We start from the raw sequence: 25,709 nt of genomic DNA, 5'->3' as shown, positions 1-25,709 counted from the left end.
ATTCGAAAGGGAACCCAGGCCTCATCCTCTTTACCACTGCAAACTGAGCCAGTTACTAGCATGATTCTGACTTGCACTGAGTGTCAAGTGCAGCTCATTTTCAGAGGGAAGTGCCACGAATCAAAGGACATGAAACTTTAATCTACTGGGACAACTTTTATGGTTATGCAGCTCCAAAATGACTGTCAAGAGGTTTTTGACTACATCTCACCCAACAGCTAGCGGGAATTGCCCACTGGTATGTTGCTGGTACATTCAGGCAGCAGCTGACTAGCGTCAGTGCTCTGTATAAAAGCTGTTAATGTTTAACTATGAACCCCAACTGCTCCCACACAGCAGAAAGAGAGACTCATTTCAATTATTTCCCCATTCTGGTCTCTGCAAAGAACATGAATGATATAAACTACTCGTAATTTTCCCCCTGAGAACAGAAATCTAAAGGGATTTATAAATAGCCATCTTCCTTTTGATTGGGGTGAACGTGAAGGGGCTGACAGAGGCTAGATGAGTCTCTTAGTTCCTGTAGAGAAGATACTAGAGACATATTTAGTCAACAAAGAAAAAAAGCGTGTTCTTAACTTGTGTAAAAATAATTGCAAAGAAAAGGCAACTTGTCTTAGCTTTTGGGGAAATACAGAGCAGATCTCAATTTGACAGCTAAAGCTAAGTTATCTCTACGGCTGTTTACATTAGCTAACTCCTATTAACTAAATGAAGTTAAAAACTCTCACCCATTTTTATATTTATTTTGCAGTGGAGGTATACCCACTGGTGCAATGGTTGCTGAAACACATAGAAATTAAAGTAGTGAAATGAAGTGCTGCCAAAGAAAAAAATCCCCTGTATTCCCTTTTTCTCCTCAAATACCTCTTTCCTCCTTTAGCTTTTTTTTTTTTTTTTTTAATAAACATACTGCAGGGGAAAATAAAATAAACTCAAATCCATTTCAAACCACAACATTTTCCAAGACTATTTTAAGACTTATATTGGTTAAGCATAGGAACATGAAAGGTTTCTGCTCTTAAGAAAAATAGATTCTGAGGCTAGGATCCTAAAGTTATTCAGAAAAAAAAAAGCCAAGAACAAAACTCTCTTTTCACACAGTAATAACGTCACATATGGCTTCTCATTAAATTAAGAGGGTGGAACAAATTCTTGTGGTTTCGTGGCGCACAGACAAAACGTACTTGTGGCCTAGTGAAATTTTCAATAGGAAAGCTTGCTCTGGGAAAACTGCATGGTTAGAGCTAATTTAAAACTATTCTCTCATCTTAATTAAAGTCTCAGAGCACATACTATGCAGGCTGAACTCTCTAATAACTGAAAAAAAAAATCAAGTTTGACTCTCTTTAATGTACTTTAATAATCACCTTCAAAAGAAGGCAATTCGTTGTGAATTCCAGTTGTGTTTCTTTGAGCAAGAATGCACCTACCTCAGCAAAACCACCAAATTCATGCATTACCGTGGCTTCTGATTTTTCTGAGGTGACTATCATATGGTCAGGCTTCTAAACAGATTTAGAAGGTAAGAGGTCTCTCCCCCACCCTACTGAGAACTAAATATATTATGTGACTTCTGACAAGTCAAATCTTCCCCCATCACACATGGCCCTAAATCTCTTCCCATTCCTTGACTATCTTGCCTATTTGAGCTGTAGGCACGCTGGGGCGAGGATCAATCATTCTATTAAGTACCTACAATACTTCTAGAAAAACAGAGTTCACACTTGCTAAAGATTCTGTTAAAACAACATCATGGTTTCTCGCATAACTTTCTCGCACAACAGATATCTTGCCTTCATACGGGACAGACACACGACAGGCAAAACAGGAACTCTTATTTTACTAGTGAACTGTGACTCACACACACAGCCCCAGCCAGCTGACATGATGCTGAGTGACTTGTGCCAGTGAGTGCTTCATCAGTGCTGTGTCATCACACAATTATTCAAATACAGTGAACACTGTAGTGCAGACTAAACCACAGTTCTGTCTGTGATCACACATCCCGTTCAGTGGAGAGCAGAACATTTTTAGCCTCTCTTAAGACCAATTTTACAATAATGATAGTTTTACAATTCTGCATGACGTTCTATTCTAAGTCTTAGAATGCCCTGCAAAAAGCCCAGTCTCATCTCATATGAGGTCATGTAATAAAATACCAACCACTGAAGAAAACTTACCACATATAACTTGTGCCAGATAACTGCCCACTCCCTCAGGGTAGAAGTGAGTTCTTGTCCAAGGGGCAATTCACTTGGAATCACTGTTTCATGTTGTCTAGAAAAAAAAGGAGAAAACAGAAAAAAAGAGATTGAAACTTACTAGTAAAACATCCTTTTTTGATAAATACATAAATCAAAATTTCAGAGGGCTTGATATTCACACAATTCACTCACACACAATGCCAGGATTCTTCAGGTGTTCAATTGGTTCTCCAACACATACATGCACATTCATTACCCATTTTTAATGCAAACACATTTCAAGTTTCTTTCAGTCTCGTTCTTCTCAATGGATCCATTCCAGAAACATGCTAAATGGACAGAAATTAAGTTTGGAAGAATCACCACTTGCAATGGTAACTTGGCCACAGTTATTAAAAAAAAAAAAGTACTTTCTAAAGTCTCTTCCTTTGCAGCTGCTGTTTTCCTCTCACTATAATGATCACAGAATCAGCTCTAAGAATCAAATGAGGAGTCGTTTCCTCAAATGTTTTCCAAGACAGGAAGGAATGCACACTCCTGCTGGCTACTTGGCTGCGAGCAGGAGTGTGTTATGACTTGCAAGAGTCCCCAGAGGAGCTAAATGTAGCTTGGTTGACCTGACTCACTACTAACTTGTCTAGCAGAGCTTTCTTATTTTTGCAAATAATATTCTCCTGCACCTATGCCTACAACTGCTTTGGTATGTACAATGCTCTGAAAAAAAAGAAGTTATGCAGCTCTAGAAATCTAGCACAGGTGGTACGCCCTGCTGCACACACGGACCAGTAGCATTCATTACAACCACCACTACTTAAGTTGTTTGTTTTTAAATGAAATAGCATTCCATTGTTTTTACATCTCAAGAAGCGCCAACCTACCCCCGGTCCTTCACGATTGCCTCTTTTAAATGGATATATGTTTCTGGGAAAATGCCCTAAAAATAAATACAGAAATAAAATAAATAAACCACACCATAGGATATGACATGACAAAAATGCATTCAACAGAAAGCAGGGGAAAGGGGTAACAGCATGATCAGCAGAACAGTAACTGCGACTGATGTTTACTGTTTACCTATACCAGATATGTGTCAGGTCCACCAGCCCCGGTATCACAGGAAGAAAGACAGTAAGGAGCATCAGGTTGCATGCTTGAACGCTATATTTGATATTAGCACCTCAGAGAAGTCAGTTCCTTGTTTCACTGTAATGACACTCATCTTCCTGTATGAAATGTAAACTCTTGCAAACTATCAGTCATACCCATTTGCCCTTGCTACGAAATATTCTTGGAGTAATTTGTCAAGTTGCCCTGGACCTGTGGTTCTCTAGAAAAGCTCACAACACATGACAGCATTTGTAGAAATTCACCAGTCCCAAGTCTCCTTTATTTAAAAGAAACCTTCTAGGAGTGCTGCAATCCTTTCCTATTTCCTTTTCATTCCCCTTTACACCTGACAAATGGAGACTGTGAAAGATGTTACCACATGAGAAGTGCCAGGATTCCAATGGGAAACCAGATTTCCATCCAGTTTTCAGGCTGGTTTCACAAACCTCTGGAGGTTTGGCTAGGATACATGCATGCATAATTTTTGGAATATTTTCCAAGTCAAATCAAAACTCTAATCTTACCACTACATATAACTAAAGCTGGATGTGTACAGGTCCAAGACCATAATAATAAAGCAATAAGCCACTGTATGCAGATACGCAACAGTCAATTCTGCTAGTTCAAACTACATTACACACGCTTACAATGGAGGAGTACCCAGTTAATGGTTCTGAAACATTTAGCTCAAGGGCATTTATTTCTATCACTAAGGAAAAGGACATAGTGATCAGGAGACCTGCACAGTATTAAGACAAGAAATACAGCAGAAGCATAGCAGATTACAGCACCGGATAGGGTCTGGCAAGGTGTGAAATAAAAATCAGTTACTGAAAAGTGAGGTCATACCTTCTTAGATTTATTTCGGAGTGTGTATCCTCGGTACCAGCCTGTCAAAGGGAAACAAATTTTTTTTTTTTTTCCTGTCTACAGCAATTAAATACACATTTATCATTCTCACCACGTTTCTACAACATAAATCTATTGATCTTGCTCACTTGAGGCCTACTATTGCGAAGACACTTCTGCTCTGTTTGTAGGAGGCTTGGTTCTTAAGAGTAGGGTAGAAGGGTGTCTCTTCCTACCATGAACTGACACCCTCACTTCTACTCTGGAGATCCATTTGGGTTGTACTGATAGGGCTCAATGGAAAAGCAGGCCACTCCATGCTTATACATTTTGAAAGCGACAATCCTTGTTCCATAAACCTTGCAAGTTATATACACAGCACTGAACTACTGCTATGATCATTTGACAGATGAGGCAGACACACAGACATGCACGCAGAACTACCAGCCCAAGGTCACATAGCATGTATCCGACAAAGAGAAATATTCAAGTCTCCCAAGTCCAATTACATTCCACTCCCTTAAAATTTTCTTTTCTATGATGAAGTACATTTTCATCCAAATGATCTTATAGTTCCACATTGTATAGGTTCTTTATTTTCTTCTGTGACTCAAGCTAACGCCTTCCTTCAAAGGAAAGCTGAAAGAGAATGTTTTATTAGGTAAGACAAAAAAAAAAAAACCACCCTGAACTGCTTGCCCATGTACAGATATTGTTTCTCAATATTATCTTGACAAGATCTAGTAAAATATAAGATACAAAGTAGTAACTGTGGTTCCCAAGACTCAGAAGCATATGTCACTTTCAGACGTACATTTCTTCTCACTTCAGCACCTGAGATTTGACCAGTATTTTGATTTCAAGGTCACTGAAATGCAAGCGTATGAAAAAATTGCTGTATTTGTTATGTCCTCAAGTGAGCCTTCCTTAATGAGCAGACAGGAGAGAAGAAAAGCTGTGGGCAAGTCACTCCCGCTCGTCTTTCACCACCTCCAAACTGTGTGAGACAAAGGGTTTTTTCTCTCCACCCTCACCTTTGTCATTTGTCTTGGCTATGTAAGAGCTATGCATGATCAAGCACTCTTTCCACCGGGTGCCTGTTCCTTGCCATAAGCAACAGTTTCCCTCACCTTCAGTCCTCCTGAAGTTACTCTACTGGAAATAACAAACTAAACATTTTAGAGGAAGAATCTGCTCCATTTTAAATGCTGATGTGCAGACAATGTCGCTTGTGTTGCTCTGGGATAGGATGCAAACTTGCACTTTCTCACTGACTCTTAGCCACTAAAAACATCGTTCCAAATGTGAAGACTCCCTGAGACCCCAACTCTCAATTAACCATGCTCCTAGAGCACCGTTTTTTGACTCTTCTCCTAAGGTTCTACTTGCATTGAAACTGAAAACACTGACCCTACCTCTTAGCAAACATGAAGGATATAGATTATGGTCTATAATGCATGAATGATGTTCAGAGCTATCAAGACAGACAACACTGATCCAAGACGATTACATTCAGCTGACTGGCAGAGGGAGCAGCATCAAGGCAGCAAAGGGATTTAAGGGAATAATGAGGCAAGGAAGAGAGGAGGGGAGGGTGGGTTTTTGGGTGGGGTTTTTGGGGGTTTTGTTTCTTTTTGTTTTTCCCCTCATATATTTATATATTTAGCAAAGAAGGTTCTATAAAGAACCACGGATCTAAGACCCCTCGACCATTTTGGCCTGTTCAGGACACTGGTTGAGAGAGGCCCTTGGGAGACAGTCCTGAAGGGCAAAGGGGTCCAGGAAGGCTGGACATTCTTCAAGAAGGAAATCTTAAAGGCTCAGGACCAGGCTATTCCCACGCGCCGCAAGACGAACCACCGGGGAAGACAACGGGCCTGGCTGAACAGGGGACTTTTGCTGGGACTCAGGGAAAAAAGGAGAGTTTATCATCTTTGGAAGAAAGGGCAGGCAACTCAGGAAGAGTACAGGGATCTTGTTAGATCATACAGAGAGGAAATTAGAAAGGCAAAAGCTCAGCTAGAACTAAATCTGGCCGCTGTCATAAGAGACAACAAAAAATGTTTTTACAAATATGTTAACAATAAAGAGAGCCAAGGAGAATATCTATCCTTTATTGGATGCAGAGGGGAACATTGCCACCAAAGATAAGGAAAAGGCTGAGGTACATAATGCCTTCTTTACCTCAGTCTTTAACAGCAAGACCAGTTATCCTCAGGGTACTCAGCCCCTGAGCCGGAAGACAGAGATGGAAAGCAGAATATACCCCCCATAATCCAGGAGGAAATAGTTAATGACCTGCTATGCCGTCTGGACACTCACAAGCCTATGGGACCAGATGGGATCCATCCAAAAGTACAGAGGGAGCTGGCGGAGGAGCTTGCCAAGCCACTCTCCATCATTTGTCAGCAATCCTGGTCAACAGGGGAGGTCCCAGAGGACTGGAGGCTGGCCAATGGGACGTCCATTTACAAGAAGTGTCGGAGGGAGGATCCGGGGAACTACAGGCCTGTCAGCCTGACCTCGGTACCGGGGAAGATTACAGAGCGGTTCATCTTGAGTGAGCTCACATGGCATGTGTAGGATAACCAGGTGATCAGGCCCAGCCAGCATGGGTTCATGAAAGGCAGGTCCTGCTTGACCAACCTGATCTCCTTCTATGACCAGGTGACCCACCTAGTGGATGAGGGGAAGGCTGTGGATGTTGTCTACCTGGTCTTCAGTAAGGCCTTTGACCCTGTCTCTCATGGCATACTCCTTGAGAAGCTGGCGGCTCATGGCTTAGACAAGTGTACTCTTCGCTGGGTGAAAAACTGGCTGGATGGATGAGCCCAGAGGGTTGAGGTGAATGGAGTTAAATCCAGTTGGCAGTGGGTCACAAGTGGTGTTCTCCAGGGCTCACTATTGGGGCCAGTTCTGTTTAATATCTTTATCAATGATCTGGACGAGGGGATCGAGTGCACCCTCAGCAAGTTCGCAAACGATGCCAAGTTGGGAGGCAGGGTCGATCTGCTGAAGGGTAGGAAGGCTCTACAGAGAGATCTGGACAGGCTGGATCGATGGGCTGAGGCCAATCATATGAAGTTCAACAAGGCCAAGTGCCGGGTCCTGCACTTCGGTCACGGCAACCCCATGCAGCGCTACAGGCTTGGGGAAGAGCGGCTGGAAAGCTGCCCGGCAGAGAAAGACCTGGGGGTGCTGGTTGACAGCCGGCTGAACATGAGCCAGCAGTGTGCCCAGGTGGCCAAGAAGGCCGACGGCATCCTGGCCTGTATCAGAAATAGCGTGGCCAGCAGGAGTAGGGAGGTGATCCGTTCCCCTGTACTGGCACTGGTGAGGTGACACCTCGAGTACCGTGTTCAGTTTTGGGCCCCTCACTGCAGGAAAGACATTGAGGTGCTGGAGCGTGTCCAGGGAAGGGCAACCAAGTTGGTGAGGGGTCTGGAGCACAAGTCTCATGAGGAGCGGCTGAGGGATCTGGGGTTGTTTAGTCTGGAGAAAAAGAGGCTCAGGGGAGACCTTATCACTCTCTACAACTACCTGAAAGGAGGGTGTAGTGAGGTAGGTGTTGGTCCCTTTTCCCAAGTAACAAGTGATAGAATGAGAGGAAGTGGCCTCAAGTTGCGGCAGGGGAGGTTTAGATCGGATATTAGGAAAAATTTCTTTACTGAAAGGGCCATCAGGCATTGGAACAGGCTGCCCAGGGAAGTGGTAGAGTGACCATCCCTGCAGGTATTCAAAAAGTGCGTAAACAAGGCACTTCAGAACATGGTTTAGTGGGCATCGTTGACGGTTGGACTCAATGATCTTAAAGGTTTTTTCCAACTTAAACTATTCTATGATTCTATAAATTAGAGCTTAGGGTGGGGCTTTTTTGTTTTGTTGGGGTTTTTTGAGGGGGGAGGGTTGTGTTTGGGTTTTATTTGTTTGTTTTTAAGCACAGTTTTGTCCCCTATCTCTAGCAATAAGAAGGTAAATCAGCTTGACCACATAAACCCCAATATTCCAGTAGTGAGTTAGGAGGAAAGAAGATATTCCATTCCTTCCACAGGATGGAGATAAGATTATACATTGATCATGGACCAATGGATAAAGTACTGGATTAGGGATGAGAAGATTTAGGTTCTATTTTTATCTAAGTTGTAATTAATTGAATGGTCAAGTAGAAGTTATTTAGGGTGTGATACAAAGCTCGTGGAACTTAACAAGAATATTTTCCCAGTGATTTCAATTTCATTTGACACAGTCTCTCAGCCCTTCTACACCACCGCTTCCTCGTATTTAAAATGGCTTCTTGGCATTAACCACATTCCTGTAAAATATTTTGCGATCACTGCATAAAAGCATGTTGTATATTATTACGCAAAACTATTTCAGCAGGTATCTCATGCAGTTTTTTCAGAATTCTGCTCCAATTTTCAATAATCTTATCCATCATTTTAAAAGGAACAAAAGCTTTTGGCAGTGGTCAATTGATTACTTGATTTCTTCTTAAAGAAAACCAAAATCTGCCTAAAGCTTCAGAGGAATGATAGACTATTTAAGTGTTTCTCTTGAGTACTTTCCCCAAGCAGAGATGTGCTAAATGGAGAAAGGCTTTTCAGTTGAAGATGACATGGCAAATTTCAGCTACTACAACACTCTTTCAAACTGAAGTCTGATTAAGACCACAAGGATAGCAGACTTGCAAAGAAAGGTCATAAAGTTTGGGTTTTGTTTTTGTTGTTTTTAAATAGAACACAGGTCCTCAATTGTACCTTTCATTAAATGGATTTTATGCAATATATAAAAGATCAGAAAATCTAAGAAAAATTTTCAAATTACAATAGTTAAGACAACGAAAAGTTATACACAGCAATCCCAGGTCACGTGCTTAACCACAAGGTCTTTGTTCCTCTTCCACTGTAGTGTACTGTTGCTCAGCACCACAATGTACACCACTGCACTGTACTGAAATAAAACAAGGAATTGCTTCCTTTACCTACAGGGGTCAGAGGAAAGATAAAAGACTGAAACTAGGAACAAATTCAATACAAACTTATTTTCATCAGGAGAAGAAACTGATCAGAATCATGGTATGCGGGCACACGTTCTTTCTACCCACAATTTGGCTATTTCCCACAGCTTGCAACTGCAGATTAGAAAAGATTCCCCTAAACAGAAATGTATCCTCCCCAGCTCACTGCTCAAGGTCAGATTCCCAGAGAGTAAGTAAATCCTGCACTGAAGCAACGTTCAAAGTACTGGATGCAGCAAGTTTCCTTCTTTTCTTGGATTTTGCAGCATATGCCCAGTCTTGACAATATTTGGCAAACAACAGGATAAGCACGCACTGCTTACCTTATTATCAAGTGGAAAAAGTAATTTTGTACAAAGACCTTATGCTCTTCTGCAACCAGACAGCCAACCAGAGAAAGGAGGAAAAAAAAATACCTTGCTTTGCAGTTTACAAGAGTGTATCATGACCAAGACACCTAAACTAACAAAACGGCGCTTTGCAGAGGGTATATGTATATTTGTTTTAAAGGGAAGGCAAGTCTAAGAAAACTGGTATCCTCCAGATCGTCATGTATAGTAAATACACCACGGTGTTTCAAAGCACGCTTGAAGCCCAACTAAGACATTTCAAAAGTTATTTAAAATCAGTCTCAAAGTAAACCACTGAATATGCAAATTTAGACCTTATCTACAGGGCAAACCCCACTTACACCTGCACCTAATGGCAGATCGACAAAGATGCAGTATGCCACAATCTTCATTTTCCTGGACTGAAGGAAACGCTGCACAGTCTAGACTATGGAGTTATACAACCCAATAGCAAACAGCTCTCAGGTTGTCCCTATACGGATTTGAGCTGCATCGGACATCAGCACATTAGAGCTTGTACTAGAAATATTTGAAACCTTTAGTTCAAACTGCGCAGTCTGTGGTTTCAGTTCTGATGACCTTCACTCACAATCCAAGCCTAACTGTGTAGTTGCAACTGAGACTTATAAAACATTAGGCAAAGCATCTGTTTAGAAAGCTTTACTAACAGAATTGCAATGCCAGAGTCTCACCCCAAATTGGGCCAACTTTCCAAGGACTTCCAGCCTTTGCAACAGGCCTCTAACTCCTGATAGCATGCGCTAGCATAAATGAGCAGGGATTTTGCAATTTAAAGGTACTTTCTCTTGTGAGGCCATTAGGCATTACAGCAGCACCTGACTGCAGGCACTCCACCTTAACAGTTTGAGAGACACTACAGTCTCTGGCAAAGCCACGTAACTGTAACCTTCGTGTACCACAGAGGCCTGCACCAAAATGCATCCATACCTTCTGGCTTGCACTTCAATTCACTTTATTGCTCTTTGCTTCTCACACACCTCCCCCAGTAGCTCAGCTGTATCAGTGTTATGTCTCAAAGCTATTCAGCCCTTTGAGAATCAGATAACATTTATTGTTAACAGCAAAACCCAGTGCAAGCTTCAACCTTGCTGCTTCACTGTCAAGGAACAAACTGTGCACTTCAATTCTTATAGACAGAGCAGAGCCAGCCAAAACCCCAGATGCAGAATATAAAGAGCTTTCAAGTGAAGGCTGTTTGATACACAGACAGCCTTTGCTGAACATGGCTGAGGAATGAGTACCTGCTGACTTCAACCAGGAGGAAAAAAGAGGCATGTTCTAGATGACTGACAGAGCAGGAAAACTGGGGTGCAACAGCCCTGAGAACCTTCTGGTAACTCACAAAAGATGCTTCTGTGCATCCTGAGGTAGGGAACAATAGCAAGGAGCAAGATTTTCCAAGTGGCTATTACCATTACCTGAGAGCCTCTGGACAATCCTGAAAAACTCTGCCTTAATCCCCTAAAGAATATTACCGATAGCCTAAGGAACACCCTCAGCTGGGAGCTGCAGGGATAACTTACACTGACTGAAAAAAGGACTTCACAAGGCATCTCTGAGCCTTTCTTCTTGCAAAACCAACGCCCTGGTTAAGTGGAACCTTTTTCTAAATTGAGAGTTGTGTATCCAGATAAGAACAGTGATTAGTGGAACAAAACCCCACTTTTATCAGACTGGACTTGTATTTGTAATCATACATCATTAGCATAAGAAAAAACAGAAAAGCTTCTTGTGAGAACACTAATTCTCAAAAAAACAACCCGCATGTCTGGAAACAAAGCTGAAAGCTGACGTCACACAAGAAAGAAAAATAGATACAATAAGACATGAGAATTTCCTCCCAAGCAGAGAGAACACCAGAATTTGAAATTTTTAAGATGAGTTTATGGGAAATAAGACCAGACCCACAGAGAAGTTACCATCTTGGAGACAATTTGCATATTTTCCTTTAGATTCACAAATGTCTGGCCTGAATTTTTCGCTGGTCTTTCCAGAAAAGTTTTTAGTTGTACTGCAGTAATTCCTAGGTGCCTCAGTCACAAATTAAGATGCCACACTGGTGGCTCAGCATATGAAAACAATGAAAACACATTCACTTTCCCAAACAATTTACAATCAATCTTCTCACACTGAAGTTCCAGACTGGGACGTTTCAGGTAAAAAACAAGGATGCCATTTGGGTATTCATTTCCTATTCTTGACTGTCTCTCTGTTAAACAGCTGATTACAGACCAAGTACTAGGATTAAACAGTGATGTTGCTTTGAAAAAAAAAAAAAAAAAAAAAAAAAGAGGAAGAAATACCCCAACATTTTGGGAAGTACAAGATGCATCTTCATGAGGGCAATTTTCATCCCTGACACTCCCTCCTCCTTGTGTTTTTTGCAAAACCAGTTCAAAAATTAGTACTATTACACAGGGATTTTCTTCCCTTTCTCCCTCTCTCTCTACGCCCTGCCACACTCACCACTATCACACACATCAGTGTACAAACACACACCAGCAACATAATCTGCTTTGACATGTAGGAACTGGCTGGCTGTTTCCAGTGTCAAGGTCAAAGAGAAGTGGAAAGAGAACAACTGGCTAAGAACAAATTGCTAAACACACAGCTTGCTGCTCCCAGCAGAGATACTAAAGAGTTTTTGTATGTTGAGTCTTTTTCAAATTGATGCTGCTTGTGAAAATTATTGAGTTTATATTTTGGGAAGAATCTTTAAATTTTGGAGAGCCTTCCAAATGAAGTAGTGACTAGTACATTCTTTAAAATAATTAAATGGCTGTGTTCCCTTCCTGATATTGAAATCTTCATTAAACAGTCTGGTTTAGTAAGTAGATATGAAACACACAAGTGTAATTTTCATCTTGTTTAAAATAGGCATTTTGTTTTCCTTTCTTCAAGATGTTTTACATTAAGGTATGTATTATGAAAAACTTCCCAGTAAAGTACTGGGAGAAACAGCCTAAAAAGAGCATGGAAGCTCCACAGCTGGAGGCTTTTTAAAACACATAATGCCAGTTTGTGATATTACGGTTTAAACCAACATTACTTTTGAAACAATTAGACCTGCCCTCTCCTTTTCTTTCATCCACTGCCTCCGTTGTCTCAGATCAAAGAACTAATTCAGGTTAAAAGCTACTTTTTAAAAAATTACTATTATTTTCCAGCTGGATCAGTTCATCACATGACTATACAAGCACTTGGCCCGGCACAAGGAGGAGCCAAGGTAAACAGGTGTGGTGTGAAAACAGGAATCAACAGCGAGAAGTGTTTCTTTCTCTTGCAGTGCTGCCTTGAGATACCAGTGAAATCTTACCTTGACAAACCTCTGCCAGGAACAGTGTAGATATGATTGCCACTTCTGTACTTCATGCATTTTTAATACCGTTTTAAAAGTAAAGTGCATACAGCAAACACTACATAGCACACTTTGCACTTTTGGGCATAGCAGAAGTTGAAAATCTAGATGAAATTTGTATTATTTAAAAAAAATCCTGATTTGTTATATTTACTTTCAAAAACCACTGCAAAGTACTTGGAAGTGATCTGCAACCTACCTTCGTACATCTCCAAAATGTGAACAGTATCGCCAACTTGCAAGGAGAGCTCCACATCTTGGACAGCGTCGTAATTGTAGATTGCTAAAAAGGGGAAAAGGTGGGAGAGAGATGAAAAACACAATCGTGAAAGCTGTGAGGTAATCAGATTTTGAAATCTGGTATCATGGCACCTGTCAAAGGCAGAATATGGTTTTGAAAAGGCACTGTAAAGTTACTAAGCTATCTTGTGTATATAATACACCAGAAAAGTATGTAGCATATCTATTTCCAGATTCTACCATCAGTTCCTGCAAGGATAAGAAACATTATTCTTAACAGCCAACAAAGTTTCTCTTTTACCTTTAAGAATACACATATGTGACGCTATATGAAGAAGCTGTATCTTCCCACTTTACTGACAACCTGCCCAGCAAAGGTCACTATTACCTCAGGCAGAGGTTATGGACCCGTTAGGTAATTGACATTTTTTTACTGGCATTTCACAGGACTAACTGCAGTGTGGCACTCGCAAACACTGGCAAAACAACATTAATTGGATGTCATAAGAAAAAATGCCACTATTCTATACTAAACGCCTCAGACTATTTGTTACTAAAGGCTCTTCCCAGACAAGAACCAATCTTAGCATGAAACTTGAGATTCTCTGCAAATTTAATCCCTACCAAAGACAAAGCTAATCTGAACGCTTATCGGATTTCCAGTGGGAATAGGATTAAGTCCAGAAGCCCATGCTTCTAAACTGCCTTTTCTCTGGAACTTTCTTGAGGTGCACAGTTTCACTGCGCAAAGCAGAAGAGCCCTCCTTAGAGCTGCTAGAGGCTTGTCAAGATGAGAAAGTTTAATTTGAATTTGCTTTCAAACCAATGCAAGTAAAAAGAAATAAAGCAGTCAGGAAAATGCTTTGCTATGGTTCAATGAATTGATCGGCTAAGTCAGAACAGGCCACTCCTCTGCAAAAATGAGATTATCTTATTTATTTATTTAAAACACTGGTTTAAGTACAGATCACATCTTAAATGCAGCAATGCAATCTTCTCATGCACATAAGTGTCGTATTTACATAGCCAAATCTGTTCCCCAATGTATTAGTGAAGTAAGCACAATGTTTATTTTTAAGAAGGCAAATAAACCATGCAAACATTTTCAGGGGGCTTTGGGAAAATTCTTCAGACTTCAGAGGTTTGTATTTGAAGAACTCACTCCGAAAATTAAATAAATAAATTAAAAATTGAGCTCTTATGTTAGGAAATTCGCATCAAATGCCTATCATTTCCGTCAAGATGAGGTATATTGCCTCCTGGCAACAATCCAGCATAAACAAATGACTGTGGCTTACCACACCGGAAATTCTCTCATATATACTAGCTTTCTTTAAAATATTGTAACTATAAATAATCCAACAGAAGCAGGCAGGCGATCTGAATTCCCTGCAGTATCTGAAATAGACCCTGATCACAGATACTTATTTTCTTATGCTGCAGGGGCAGTGTTTGTTCACGGTGGCCCTACTTCATGCCTACCATAACTTCAGTGCCTGCAGAGATACACAGGCACAGAGTACGCATTGAATCTATTAACGTTGTTTTCTAGAGGGTTACAGGAACGTTAGTGGACTTTTGCTCCTAAGGCACTAGCTGTTCCAACTTCCAGTTTCCTCTCCCTCCCCGCAATGGTGTTGTAAGCCAAGATATTAAAAACTGACTGGTGATCTGGATATTCAGTTTAGACACCTTAAAGGCCCCAGAACAGGCCTGAAAGTAAAAATCCCATCAACATTTTTGCAGAAAAATTTGGATAATGTTTATGGCCAAACATGACCGTACACAGGAGTAGATCAGAGTAATCCATTATGAACTACCTTGTATTGACAGATGCCGAGATCATAACTTGACGGAAGAGCTGGTTAATACTGTATTCGATTCAGTTAAAAAGAAACCGTTCTGCCAGATATAGAAAATAATTCTGCAAGGGTTTGCAGAGGTCAGCATAAAAGTGCAGCACCCGATCCAAAGGAAAGTAAACTCCCTGCAGCCATGCCTTCTGTTGCCGTAAACCTGCCAAATCACTAACGTTAAGCAGGGATGTTGCAATCCGTTACTTGGATGGGACATCTCCAAACCTCCCCAAGGAGCAGCAGGAAGCAGTGTGGATGGATAAAAAAATCCAGGCTTCCTTTGGAGTTGCTGCTGAACTGTTGGCCCATAATGTGCTCTGGGGACACTGCACTACAGAGGAGGTGTCATTCCTCAGGTGGAGTCCAGGCATCAAGCAGTCTATGAACATTAATAATCCTACAGCACTGTCAACAGACTCAGAAGATTTAAAGCAGAGCACCTTAGCCAATTTCTAACTTGGCTGATTACATTCTGTCTACTGAAGCCTCCTCCTGTGGTTACAGCTGGACTGCCTTAGTTTCTGTCCTAAAATGCTGTTTGGGATTCCTGTTTCATGGCTGTGCTCACCATGAGAAATGGCTGCTGTTTAGAAATGCACGTGTGTTTATATGTGTAGGGATTCCTACATACAGTTTCTAGATGCCTTGGGTTTCTCTGGGACAAACAGACATTATATAAATACCAGTCTGTATTCTTCCATAAATTGCTGCTTTAGCTTCAGACAAAAGCAGTCTGAGCAGCACCAAGTGTCTAACAGAAAGGTGGGCGGGCATCAGACAAGCCTTTCTTTTGAGAACACAGACAGTTAATTCAAAACCAAAGAGCACAACAGCCACAAGAAGAGGGAGAACTAAACACTGCAGCTCCCTTCCACTCACCAAAGATCACAACAACCACAAGACAGAGAACTAAACATTGCAGTTCCCTTCCCTTCTCTTCCCCTGCTTTGCCAGAAAGGTTTCAGATCCCGATGTGTAGCATTGACAAGCTAAAGGGACACACTTCTGCCTCTGCATATCAAAAAAAAGGCAAGATTTGTAGTATCTTGCTTTGCTAGATTGAATTAAGCAAGAACAGAGGGTCACTGTATATAAAATCTCCTACCCAATGGTTACGCGCAAGGTTATAAGACAAATTGCTGGCATATTTTCCCTGGGAGCTTTACTGTTTGCAACTGATGCTTCCTGCTCCTTGAAGTCAGTCCTGTCCGAAATAGTCCATCTGCAGTTATTGGAACTGCTTAGCCTCTTTTTCATTGTGTGTATTTAATCTGACCTCTTTCAGACTTAAAAGAAAAATGAAGCTGCACATAACAAACATGGTCATGGCATGAAAAAATAAAAATCCTTCATAGAAAACCCTGACAGAGCAGCAAGAAAGGAAGAAGGAGAAAAAAATTACAGAGACTTTTGCCCCCAAATTTGCAGGAATATCTGAAGTTAAGTCTTTTCACTTCAAGTTAAACTTCAGTTGAGATTTTGTCCTTTGAAATTCACTTTAGAACGGTGGTCCTGTTCCTTTTATCATCCTGAATGAAAAGCAGCACTGAAGTCTAGCAAATTTAATCTAAATAAAGAGGCAGAAGTGGAAAACGTGATCCGTAAGAAGGAGATACTGGGTTTGGTTTAATGATCCTATTCTTTGAGCATAACTAGAGGCGATGTATCATATTATTTAATTTACAGTCCCCCAGTTTGATTAGTGGAAAGTTTAAGAAATGTTTTTTTCAACAGTGCATCCAGCCTATGGAATTCATTAGGAGGGAAGGTCAGAGGAGTCATCACTGGGGCTGGTTTGAAAAGGGCAACAGATAACTTTATGACCGGTGACAGCAGCCAGGGTAATGTAGGTGAAGATAAGGAGAAGCAGTTTTCATGCTTCAGGGCAGAAGGTGATTCCTCAAAACGGATGGAGAAGGAACTCTAAAGGCATTGCACAACTGGGCGTGCACACTGGATGTTGGGGGATACACTGTTCTGTTCTGAAGCATCACGCAATAGTCATCACCAGAAACAAGGACTACACGAATGGCAAAGGAAACCTGAGATAGCCTGGGCTTTCCAGGGTAGCCAGGGCTCTGAGTAATAGCTAACGGTGAGCTAGAAGTTTCTGAGAAGGCAGAGTTTGATGTGGGCTGGCACACGGCAGTATTATGATGGGAAGAGCAGGTTTAGTTATGTCAGTCCCTCCAGTTCTATGAAGACACAAGATTAATCACACCACACGTTCCTGATCTGTGAAACACCAGACAGTGGCACTTGAAACAGTAAGAAGCCTCAATGTCATGCATGGGACAGAAAATAAGAAGCAGCACAATTATATTACAAAAAAAAAAAAAAAAAACAAACCCCAAAACACACTTTGAAAAACCACAAAGCTTCACTTCGTCGAAGAGTCCTGGGAGAAGCCTTAATTTGCAAGAGGTCTGTCAGCAACTCATTGAGCCTGATCTAGCTTTTAGTGAAACCAGTGAGAGATTTGGCGTATGTTTCCATGAAAGCAGCGTCAGGCTTACTTCTTCAGTGCCTACCAACAACATTCGTTTGGAAGGAAGGTGACGGTGCAGTCAGCTCTGATGCCACATACGTAACTGGCTTTAAAGAGCCAGTACACATCTGGACAAGTGATCTCCCGCATTAATGCAGTGTCTTTCACACAGTGCCACCAACACATGTTAGAAAGGTAGCAACTGTTCTCTTTTACATGTAGAGACACTGAGGACAGACAAACTGAATGTCATCCTGTTCATCTGCAGCATATTCAGAGACAAAAGCCAAAAATTAATTCCTAGACCCATTTTAACCACAAGACTGTAACTCATTTTCAAAACTGTTCTCAAAGTGAAGCGAAGCTAAAATGTCTGCATCTGAAGTGAACGAGGCAGAAACTGTCCCATACTATTTTGTGTGTAATTCAAAGCAGAATGGAATTGAATCCTTCCCTCAATAACTTGTTTAAACGCATTTGAAATGTGGATTATTGGCCTGAAACACACAGCCACTGCAAGATCCGTTATCTCTAACTTGGCTCAAAATAACCACCCCTCCACCCATTACAAAAGACACGATAACTGCTTCCAAATACCATGTCCCACTTCTCTGAAGTCTGCCCTCACCACTATCTGATAGGAGAGGGCTGTGGCTTGCTTCCTCTGAACAAAGAATCACATTCAGTGCTGTTGCAATAACCAGACTTCATCTCATTACATCTTTCAACCGAAGAGTCAAAAACTATTGTACGGAAACAGAAGTATGTGCTTTTATGCTGCAACAACCCTGTATTAAGAAATGGCATTTATGCTGGACAGCCCCATTTGGAGAAGCCTGGTATGCTATCTGTTGCCAAGATATAACCAAAAAAACAGTGGCTTTATTTAAAAAACAAGGAACTGCCCAAGGAATTAATTCTTAATAGGAACAAAGGCTTTCTGATGTTTGAGCAAAAACATTCTTGTAACTTCCCAGGAATTTGTGTCTGAAAAATTGAGAACAGCATAATTAAGATTTATATGTCAGACTACTTAAAAAAAAAAAAAAAAAAAAAAAAAGAGGCAGTCATGGTTCAACACTGTGAAACATGCACATTAACTGATTGTTATGAAAAAAAATACTACTCCTGAACTGGTTGATGCTGACATTCAGTCTCAATTCTACAGAGTTCCAAGTGACTGCGTAGCATTTTGAGTGCAAATAATCCAGAATAACAGGATTACGCAGATGGAAATGCTTTAATTAACAGCCGCCATCAGACTTCAGAGTCAAACATCTGATGAGCTAGAGGTGGACCTTTAACATCTTGTGTACTTACTGTTTCAGGCTGACCTCACAAACAGGAATACACTTGGAAGGACTTCTACCTATCGTTAAAATTTTTAAGCTGGATAATCTTAAAAACGGGCATTAAATCGACTGAGAAATTATACCGTGCCTATGCGGGAGGATATGGCATGGCCTTTCTAATTTGGATTCTGTCACTGTCAGTTTCTATATTCATTCCTTTCTTTTGAGAACCATAAGAAAAGCAGGAAGATCCACTGTCCTCAGCATGCTTCCAACACTTGCAGTTCCAACCTAAGACTATTCCAATAACCAAACCAAATAAGGGTGTTTGTTACCTGCTCACCTGCCAAGGACAAGGAAGTGTACCTGCCAGACGCACAGTTGATCAAAAGCCTGCTAAGATTTTCTGATTTCCTCTGAATAACAGAATATTATCCTGGAGCTGGGATAGGCAAATAATCTAAGGTTTTGCAGAGACTGTCCTGCACAAACAGTCTAAATGAAACTAATTTCCAAATTTGGGGCTGGGGAAGATTTTCTCTTTCAGTCATGCCATCACCAACTTCTGGATATTCCTGTCTCTCTCTCCATCATAGATTGGATCAGATTCTAGGATCAATGGTTTAATCTCTTAAAGCCTGGATTGCTTTAGAAAAAAAACCAACAACGTCAGCCCATGGGAATATGGATGGCTTCACAAGAGTTACACAAGTGCTCCAACTAGATGATCTAATGGTCTCTTATGGCTTTAAACTCTACAGACTAAAACCACAGTCAGTTCCACAACAATGCTCCGGAGCAAGTGGCAGACCCAACGACAAATTAGCCCATGTATTTTAATTAGAGCTTCTTAGTAGATTCAGATCAGGCAAACTGAGATGATTCAGAACTGTTGAAGCAAGAGACATACTGATTGTAAAGGAAAAAGAAATAATCTCCATCTTTTCACATCTGCAGAATTCCCATTAGTCATCTTCCCCTCAAATATTTATTGCAAAGTGTTTATACCACAGTAGCTGTATGAAAATAAAGGAGATTCTGTTCTCAGAGTGCATCTATATTGCAATACAGGACAGAGATATACATCCTAAACATACACTGATTTGGATACCAGTAATAACGTCATCACAACATAAGCTGTTTTTTCTCTCTGTAAGTGTGCTTGGGGTAGAAGCAGACCAACTGTAGCTGCTTCTTTGGTCTGAACCACACAGAAACCCTCTGTTACACTGATGAGACTCTAAAATAAGTTTTCTTGATGACCAGTGACTTTTCCAGACTTACTTTTATGTCAGTGGCTAACACAGCGAGGCTACGGTGCATTATTATTGTCACATTATGGTGTACTAACCCAGACTTTGTTGTATACAAGCAGATAGACACTTGGAAAAATCTTGAAATCTCTCTCCTCCCGTCACTAAGTGCACATTTTAAAGTAGCTCCACATTTTGCCCAGATGGAAGAACTTTAAAGTCTTGGCCCCACCCCTGCCTCCTCCTCACAACTAGGCCAAGGAAACTAACAGCAAAGAAAACCTACAGTAGGAAAACCACCAGAAAACAAGTCTCTCCAAATACACTCAGACAGGCATTCATACAGACACCCTGGGCAAAATCCTGCTACGGTAGAATGCACTGAACTTCACCCGCTGACTAAAGAATCAACTCAATTCAGAGCTTCTAGGATTTGCAATAACCCACTCTGACCCCCAAAGTTACACGAATATCCTTCGTCTCCAAAAGTCCAATTTTCCCTTCTACCCATCTCAATGTGGAGTTTAAAGCTCTGTTTTCAGACATGCAGTGATTCTTCTAAACCATTTTCCTGAAAACATGTACCAGAATAACATATAGCACAGTCACAGTACACAATAGAAAGTATGCATTTTATTTTACGTATGGGTAACACATACACGAATTGTTAGCTGTGTAATTTTCTTCACTAGGGTCTCTACTTCCTTTCATTATTTTCACTCTAAAGGGCCCCTAGGGATTTTAAGCTCAGATAAAGAATTAACCTACATTAGCCATCTCAGCTTATGTCTGGAGTAAGAGGGAATGCTGTGAGCCAATGGAGGAATAAATCAGTACTATCAGTGTAGGAGCCAACCTGCTCCTAAGTATACTACACCCAACTTAATCCAGTGCTTGATTAAAAAAAAAAAAACCAAAACCAAACAAAACCTAGACCTGCAATTCCAGTCTCCTTGGAACATCATGAAATGTCCACTTTTGCAGATACGCAGATGAAAAAAGAAAACAGCCTAGCATCTCTTCTTAAAGACTCACACTTTTGTAAACTTTTATCAGGTTGCCTTGATACATCTTTCTACAATAACCACTTAAGGTTGCCTGCAAGATTACCTAGGCTGTGGTTTAGAGGAATCCCCTTAGCTTTTGTTCCCGCTTCATTACCAGCCTCCATCTACTTCCTGCAGCCAGTGAGAATGCTGCCCACCTAACAGTGATCAAACATAAAAAGGGAAGATAAAATAATGAAGTGTTAGCCACAGTGTAAAACAGTTTTTAAGCCTACAGTCTGTTTCAGGTCTGGCTGATTCAAACTAAACAACATGCAATAGCATGTCAGTGTTCAAGTGGAGTGAACAGATGCAGGAGCACCCAACTTGCAACTCCTGTGCCAAAAGCAGCTTCCAAGTGTAAAAAGATGACAACACACTGCTTTTTAGGTCTGGAAGGTGGTCCTTGACTTAAGGTTCTCAACCCAGCTGCTGGAAGATCTTGCAGTTTCACTGAGCCAACCTTCCTTCAGTTGACACAGAAGAAAAGAAGCCAGTGACACCAAATTGCCATTCCTGTTTTAGTGGTGCTCAATTCTGAGCAGTATAAAGTTGGCTCAGGGAGGAAAGGTGCAGCAACAGCTGCCAATGTTGCTATTACTGCTGTGCTACAGAGAAACCTCAGATCCTGGTGCTATCAAAGCTGCATCTTCTACCAGCTCTAATTTCACAAAACATATCTACCTAGTGTGTTTAATTACTTCATTCATTTACCAAGATACACATTCATCTGCTTTCACTGTGACACAGTGACCTTCTCAACATGCAGGATACAAGACAAGACTGCTCCTTTTCATCTACTGGCGAGGCTACAAGAACTAGATACCATAATGACAGGTGGCTTATAGATCTTATTAGGTTAAAGGGTGCTTGATATTATTGTAAGGTGCGTATCTTCCAAGCCCTGCAGCTTTATTCTGCCTCTTTGAAATCTGAGCAGTAACACCTAGCCTGAACAATTAGTATTCTCCCCAAAATATATTAAATCATAGTCTTGTCCTTTAGAGCAATTGTTCTTACCCCGTAACGCTGTTTCAACTATCATATGGCCACAGAAATCAACAGTTTTGCCATTGGCTTTAGCTAAATCAGAATCTGGTTTGTACTCCGGTTAGCCTACTGATATCACAGGAATCCAATAAACTTAAAATATTATGCATCTTCTCAGTACTGTGCATTTTAGAAAAAGACACCTGGAAGAAAATGGGCACATAACCACTCTCTGGGCTGTTCTCTACAAAAGAAGGGGTTCATACCTAGAGCCTTCTGAGTATTGTGGTACTTACATTCTGGTTTTAACAACTGGATATACCTACCAGAGGTCTGAAATACAGTTTTCACAAAAGTAACCTCTGATTTTGAATCTTTCCATTTTTATGGCCTGTGAAGAAACACATCTCATTTACAATACGCATACAATTGCAACTGAATTTTACCAAGTCTGTCTGTAACCACCTTTTTTTCCTCCAAGCTCATAAACGTGCAACTTGTGTTTGGATACATTAAGTACAAGAGTAACTTCTGCAATGAAATTTTCAAGCAGATTTGTAAAAGCAAAAAACCAAAACCATCACTTGATAAATTGGACAACTCAGCTAATTCGCAACTTGAAAGCGCGTGGCACTTTCAAAAGAATTAAGTGAATTTGCCACTGGCTTTAAATTACTGTCCTAGTTCTTACTGGGCAAAACATCAAAGGAAGTACAAAGAAAACTTGGAAATACTACTGTACAGAACTGTGAGTATTACTATCTAATGAGTTCTGCTGTATGCATTACTTCCAGAGGGAGTGGAGAGATGAGAGGAGGTCTAACAAGTAAAACACTTGAGCACGGAGTCCAACTGTGCCTACAGGCTAGTCTTCACCATAAAGTTCACTTGAGTTAAAACCTCAGCATTGTCCCCTGCTAGCATCACACCTACATGTGTCAATGCTAAACGCAAGCTGATAGACCCACAGAGAATATAAAACAAAGGGTTCCCACTTCATCAGCTGCAAATGTAACCCACCTGAACTACAGCCATAAAATTTTGTACAAGTGTTCTCAGGCCTCCCACACCTTCCCCTTTCCATCCATGTGCTCTCCCACAATTTGCGTAAGAAGAATTCATAGCATGGCTTGGCCCGCTGCATTTTAAGAAACTTGGGATATACTGCCAAGAAACTCTTTACCTCCACTGGATAGCACCTCTATGGAAACTAGCACTTGAGCTAACTCATGCTGGCAGAGCTAACACAAGTAGAATTTCTAATATGCATAACCATAGGGATTTCGATAGGCCTTTGCACCTCCAGTCCTTCTCATTCAACACGGGCTTCGTAACAGATTACTCTCCCATAATGGATGCCTGTGGTTTCATTGATTCATGTTTGCAAAATGACACAAGCCCCTATCAGAAAACTGGCACTGCACGGCGAGATATACAGTTTCACATTTCCAGAGACCTTTAATTCCAAAGCATTTTTATCTTGCCACCTATCTCACATAACAAGCAAATGGCAAACAGGGGAATAGTGTTGAAACGAGGAACAGGAAATCTTGGCTGGGAACTAAGGGTCTTACTCTGGAAGGAAAAAAGCCAAACAAGAATATTGATCCCTTTGTTGTCAGGAAGAATGAAGAATGACTTACTCCCAAATTTATAGTAACCATATCAGTTTTAATTAAACTGCACAAGATGCAAGGAGATAAAGAATTTGGAACCAGGCAGCATGCACTGTAGCCTTCCCTTCATTTCCTAGAGCTACTTTATTCCTTTAGATTAAGCTCCATCTCTCTGCAGCTTGAAGCCCCCACTACATTATCAGAGCAATGAGAATGGAGGTGCTGCAAGAATCAGGTCTCTAATATTTAAGCTAGTTACTCTTGCATTTAAAAAAAAAAAAAAAAAAAAAAAAGCGTTCTTTCAGAACTAATTGGCCACTATTTGCCCATTACATTCTGAAACAGTATTAGAACTTCAGAGCTGAAGTTAAACTGTTTTATTATTACAGAGGATCAAAGTACCAAGCTTCCCAAGAGCAGAAAACTATTATTATTTCCATTGTATCTCAATGAACTTTTTGCCCAGATTCAGCACTTTCCAGAATGAGGTCCACTTCTATTGCAGCAACACCTTCAAAAATTTGAGAGTAGAAGTGGCCAAAGAATAATCTCCACAGGACAATCACTACTTTTTTTAGATACATTCTGACAATGTGCCAGACACCTATCTGAAAGCTTCAAGAGGCTGCCAGAGCAATTAATCCTCTAAACAATGCTCCCCGCTCTATTCCTGGGAGATCTTCCTAGGAGGTACAGTCTGTACCAAAAAGACATTTTTATCATTCAAGCAACTGGTCCAACTAGCACTCTGTAACACCTTCCGTTTTTGAAGGCAACCATGAACTGGCCACCTAGAAAGCTGTTTAGTAATTCATACTATGTTCCAGTTTTATTAGCACATGTTTCCTGGCAAATGCACCAAAATTCATTACAGTATTTTAGGCATTCAATCGTAAGTTAAATGCATTGGACCTGAAAAACATAGTCTCATTCTGGTAGCAAGGGGATAAATGTGTTTATGACTTTAGACTAAGGTAGTTTTAAGCTTGGCCATGGTTGTGTCTTTAGCATGCTAGCATAAATAGGATTTTTCTTTCCCTAAAAGCACTAATTGAAAGAAATGTCCTACCAGTCAAGTTAAGTGAAGTTAAATAGCAAAAAAGAAAAGTCGACTTTCAATTAAAGGAGCTTTGGCAAGCTTGCACGTAGAAGGGGTGTACATTTTTCAACTTTCAAATGATAAGGAAAGATTATTACACGTTTACTGCTTCTTGATCAATACACTATTGGTTTAAGCTTTTTCAGTTCATGAACTTCTATTATTTTGCTTTTAATTTCCATAGTTCCTATCTGCATTTGTGCTAGCAAATACAGTCCTATGCCAAAAGAAAAACCACAAGAATATGCAAGAGACTGATGCGAAATTCAGAACTGGTCAGCACACCCAGCTCTAGTGAAAGCTGGTACTTAAGGCCTCTTGACACCTCTGAACAATCAGGCCCACATCTAATTAGCAGGAGACAGCTCAGCCAAAACTCTAGAAGGCAACTAGCAGTTCTGGATGCCTCAAGATAGGATTCAGAGCCTCCACAAAGGGACCTGATTGTTAGTACGATGAACTGTATGATAGTTCCTAAACATCAGGACTGTTGGTGATGTTTCAGGGCGGATACCCAAGAGCTAAAGGACCCAGAAGTTGCAAGACACTTCTAGAAATATTGCTTTTCAAAGTAAGAATAGAAAAGGAACGGTTACAAGTCTTGTTCATGTCAGCAATGCCTTTGAAGTCCACAGGATTAGTTTCACAGGGAACTGCTTAAGGAGTAGAGTAGTAATCACCAAAAGAGAAGACAGACTCAGGCTAATATGGATTAACAAAAAATAGAAAGGACTATGGAAGCAAGAAGTAGTAGCACAGCCAACTTTCACATGAAATAAACTGTAGACATAGCAGTAAAAATTGGGGAACTGAATCAGAAATAGCGTTGTATACTGCTCTGAAGATTCAAAACTTTTTGCTGTCAACTATGCCAAGTTTTTACTTTTCCCCATTGAAAGTTTTGTTGGTATTGCCATCAA

At 40.7% G+C, this 25,709-nt stretch overlaps 1 protein-coding gene across 5 annotated transcripts in view; it reads right to left on the bottom strand.

Annotated features, from left to right (window-relative positions):
* Positions 1-25,709, bottom strand: part of DOCK5 (dedicator of cytokinesis 5) — a 120,839-nt gene that overhangs the window by 58,325 nt on the left and 36,805 nt on the right. For all 5 annotated transcript variants that reach the window (XR_008237879.1, XR_008237880.1, XM_052805362.1 and 2 more), the window contains 4 exons: positions 13,109-13,192; positions 4,164-4,204; positions 3,086-3,141; positions 2,184-2,280 (listed from right to left, as the gene is read on the bottom strand). Coding sequence is in view for 3 of the 5 variants with exons in the window: in XM_052805361.1 (XP_052661321.1) it covers positions 2,184-2,280; positions 3,086-3,141; positions 4,164-4,204; positions 13,109-13,192 (278 nt within the window). In the remaining 2 variants the exon portion in view is untranslated. The remainder of the gene's footprint in view (positions 1-2,183; positions 2,281-3,085; positions 3,142-4,163; positions 4,205-13,108; positions 13,193-25,709) is intronic.

Source organism: Harpia harpyja, chromosome 13, assembly GCF_026419915.1.
Source record: "Harpia harpyja isolate bHarHar1 chromosome 13, bHarHar1 primary haplotype, whole genome shotgun sequence".
NCBI lineage: Eukaryota > Metazoa > Chordata > Aves > Accipitriformes > Accipitridae > Harpia > Harpia harpyja.
The sequence above is the reverse complement of the archived record's forward strand: the minus strand, read 5'-3'. Positions and strand labels throughout refer to the sequence as shown.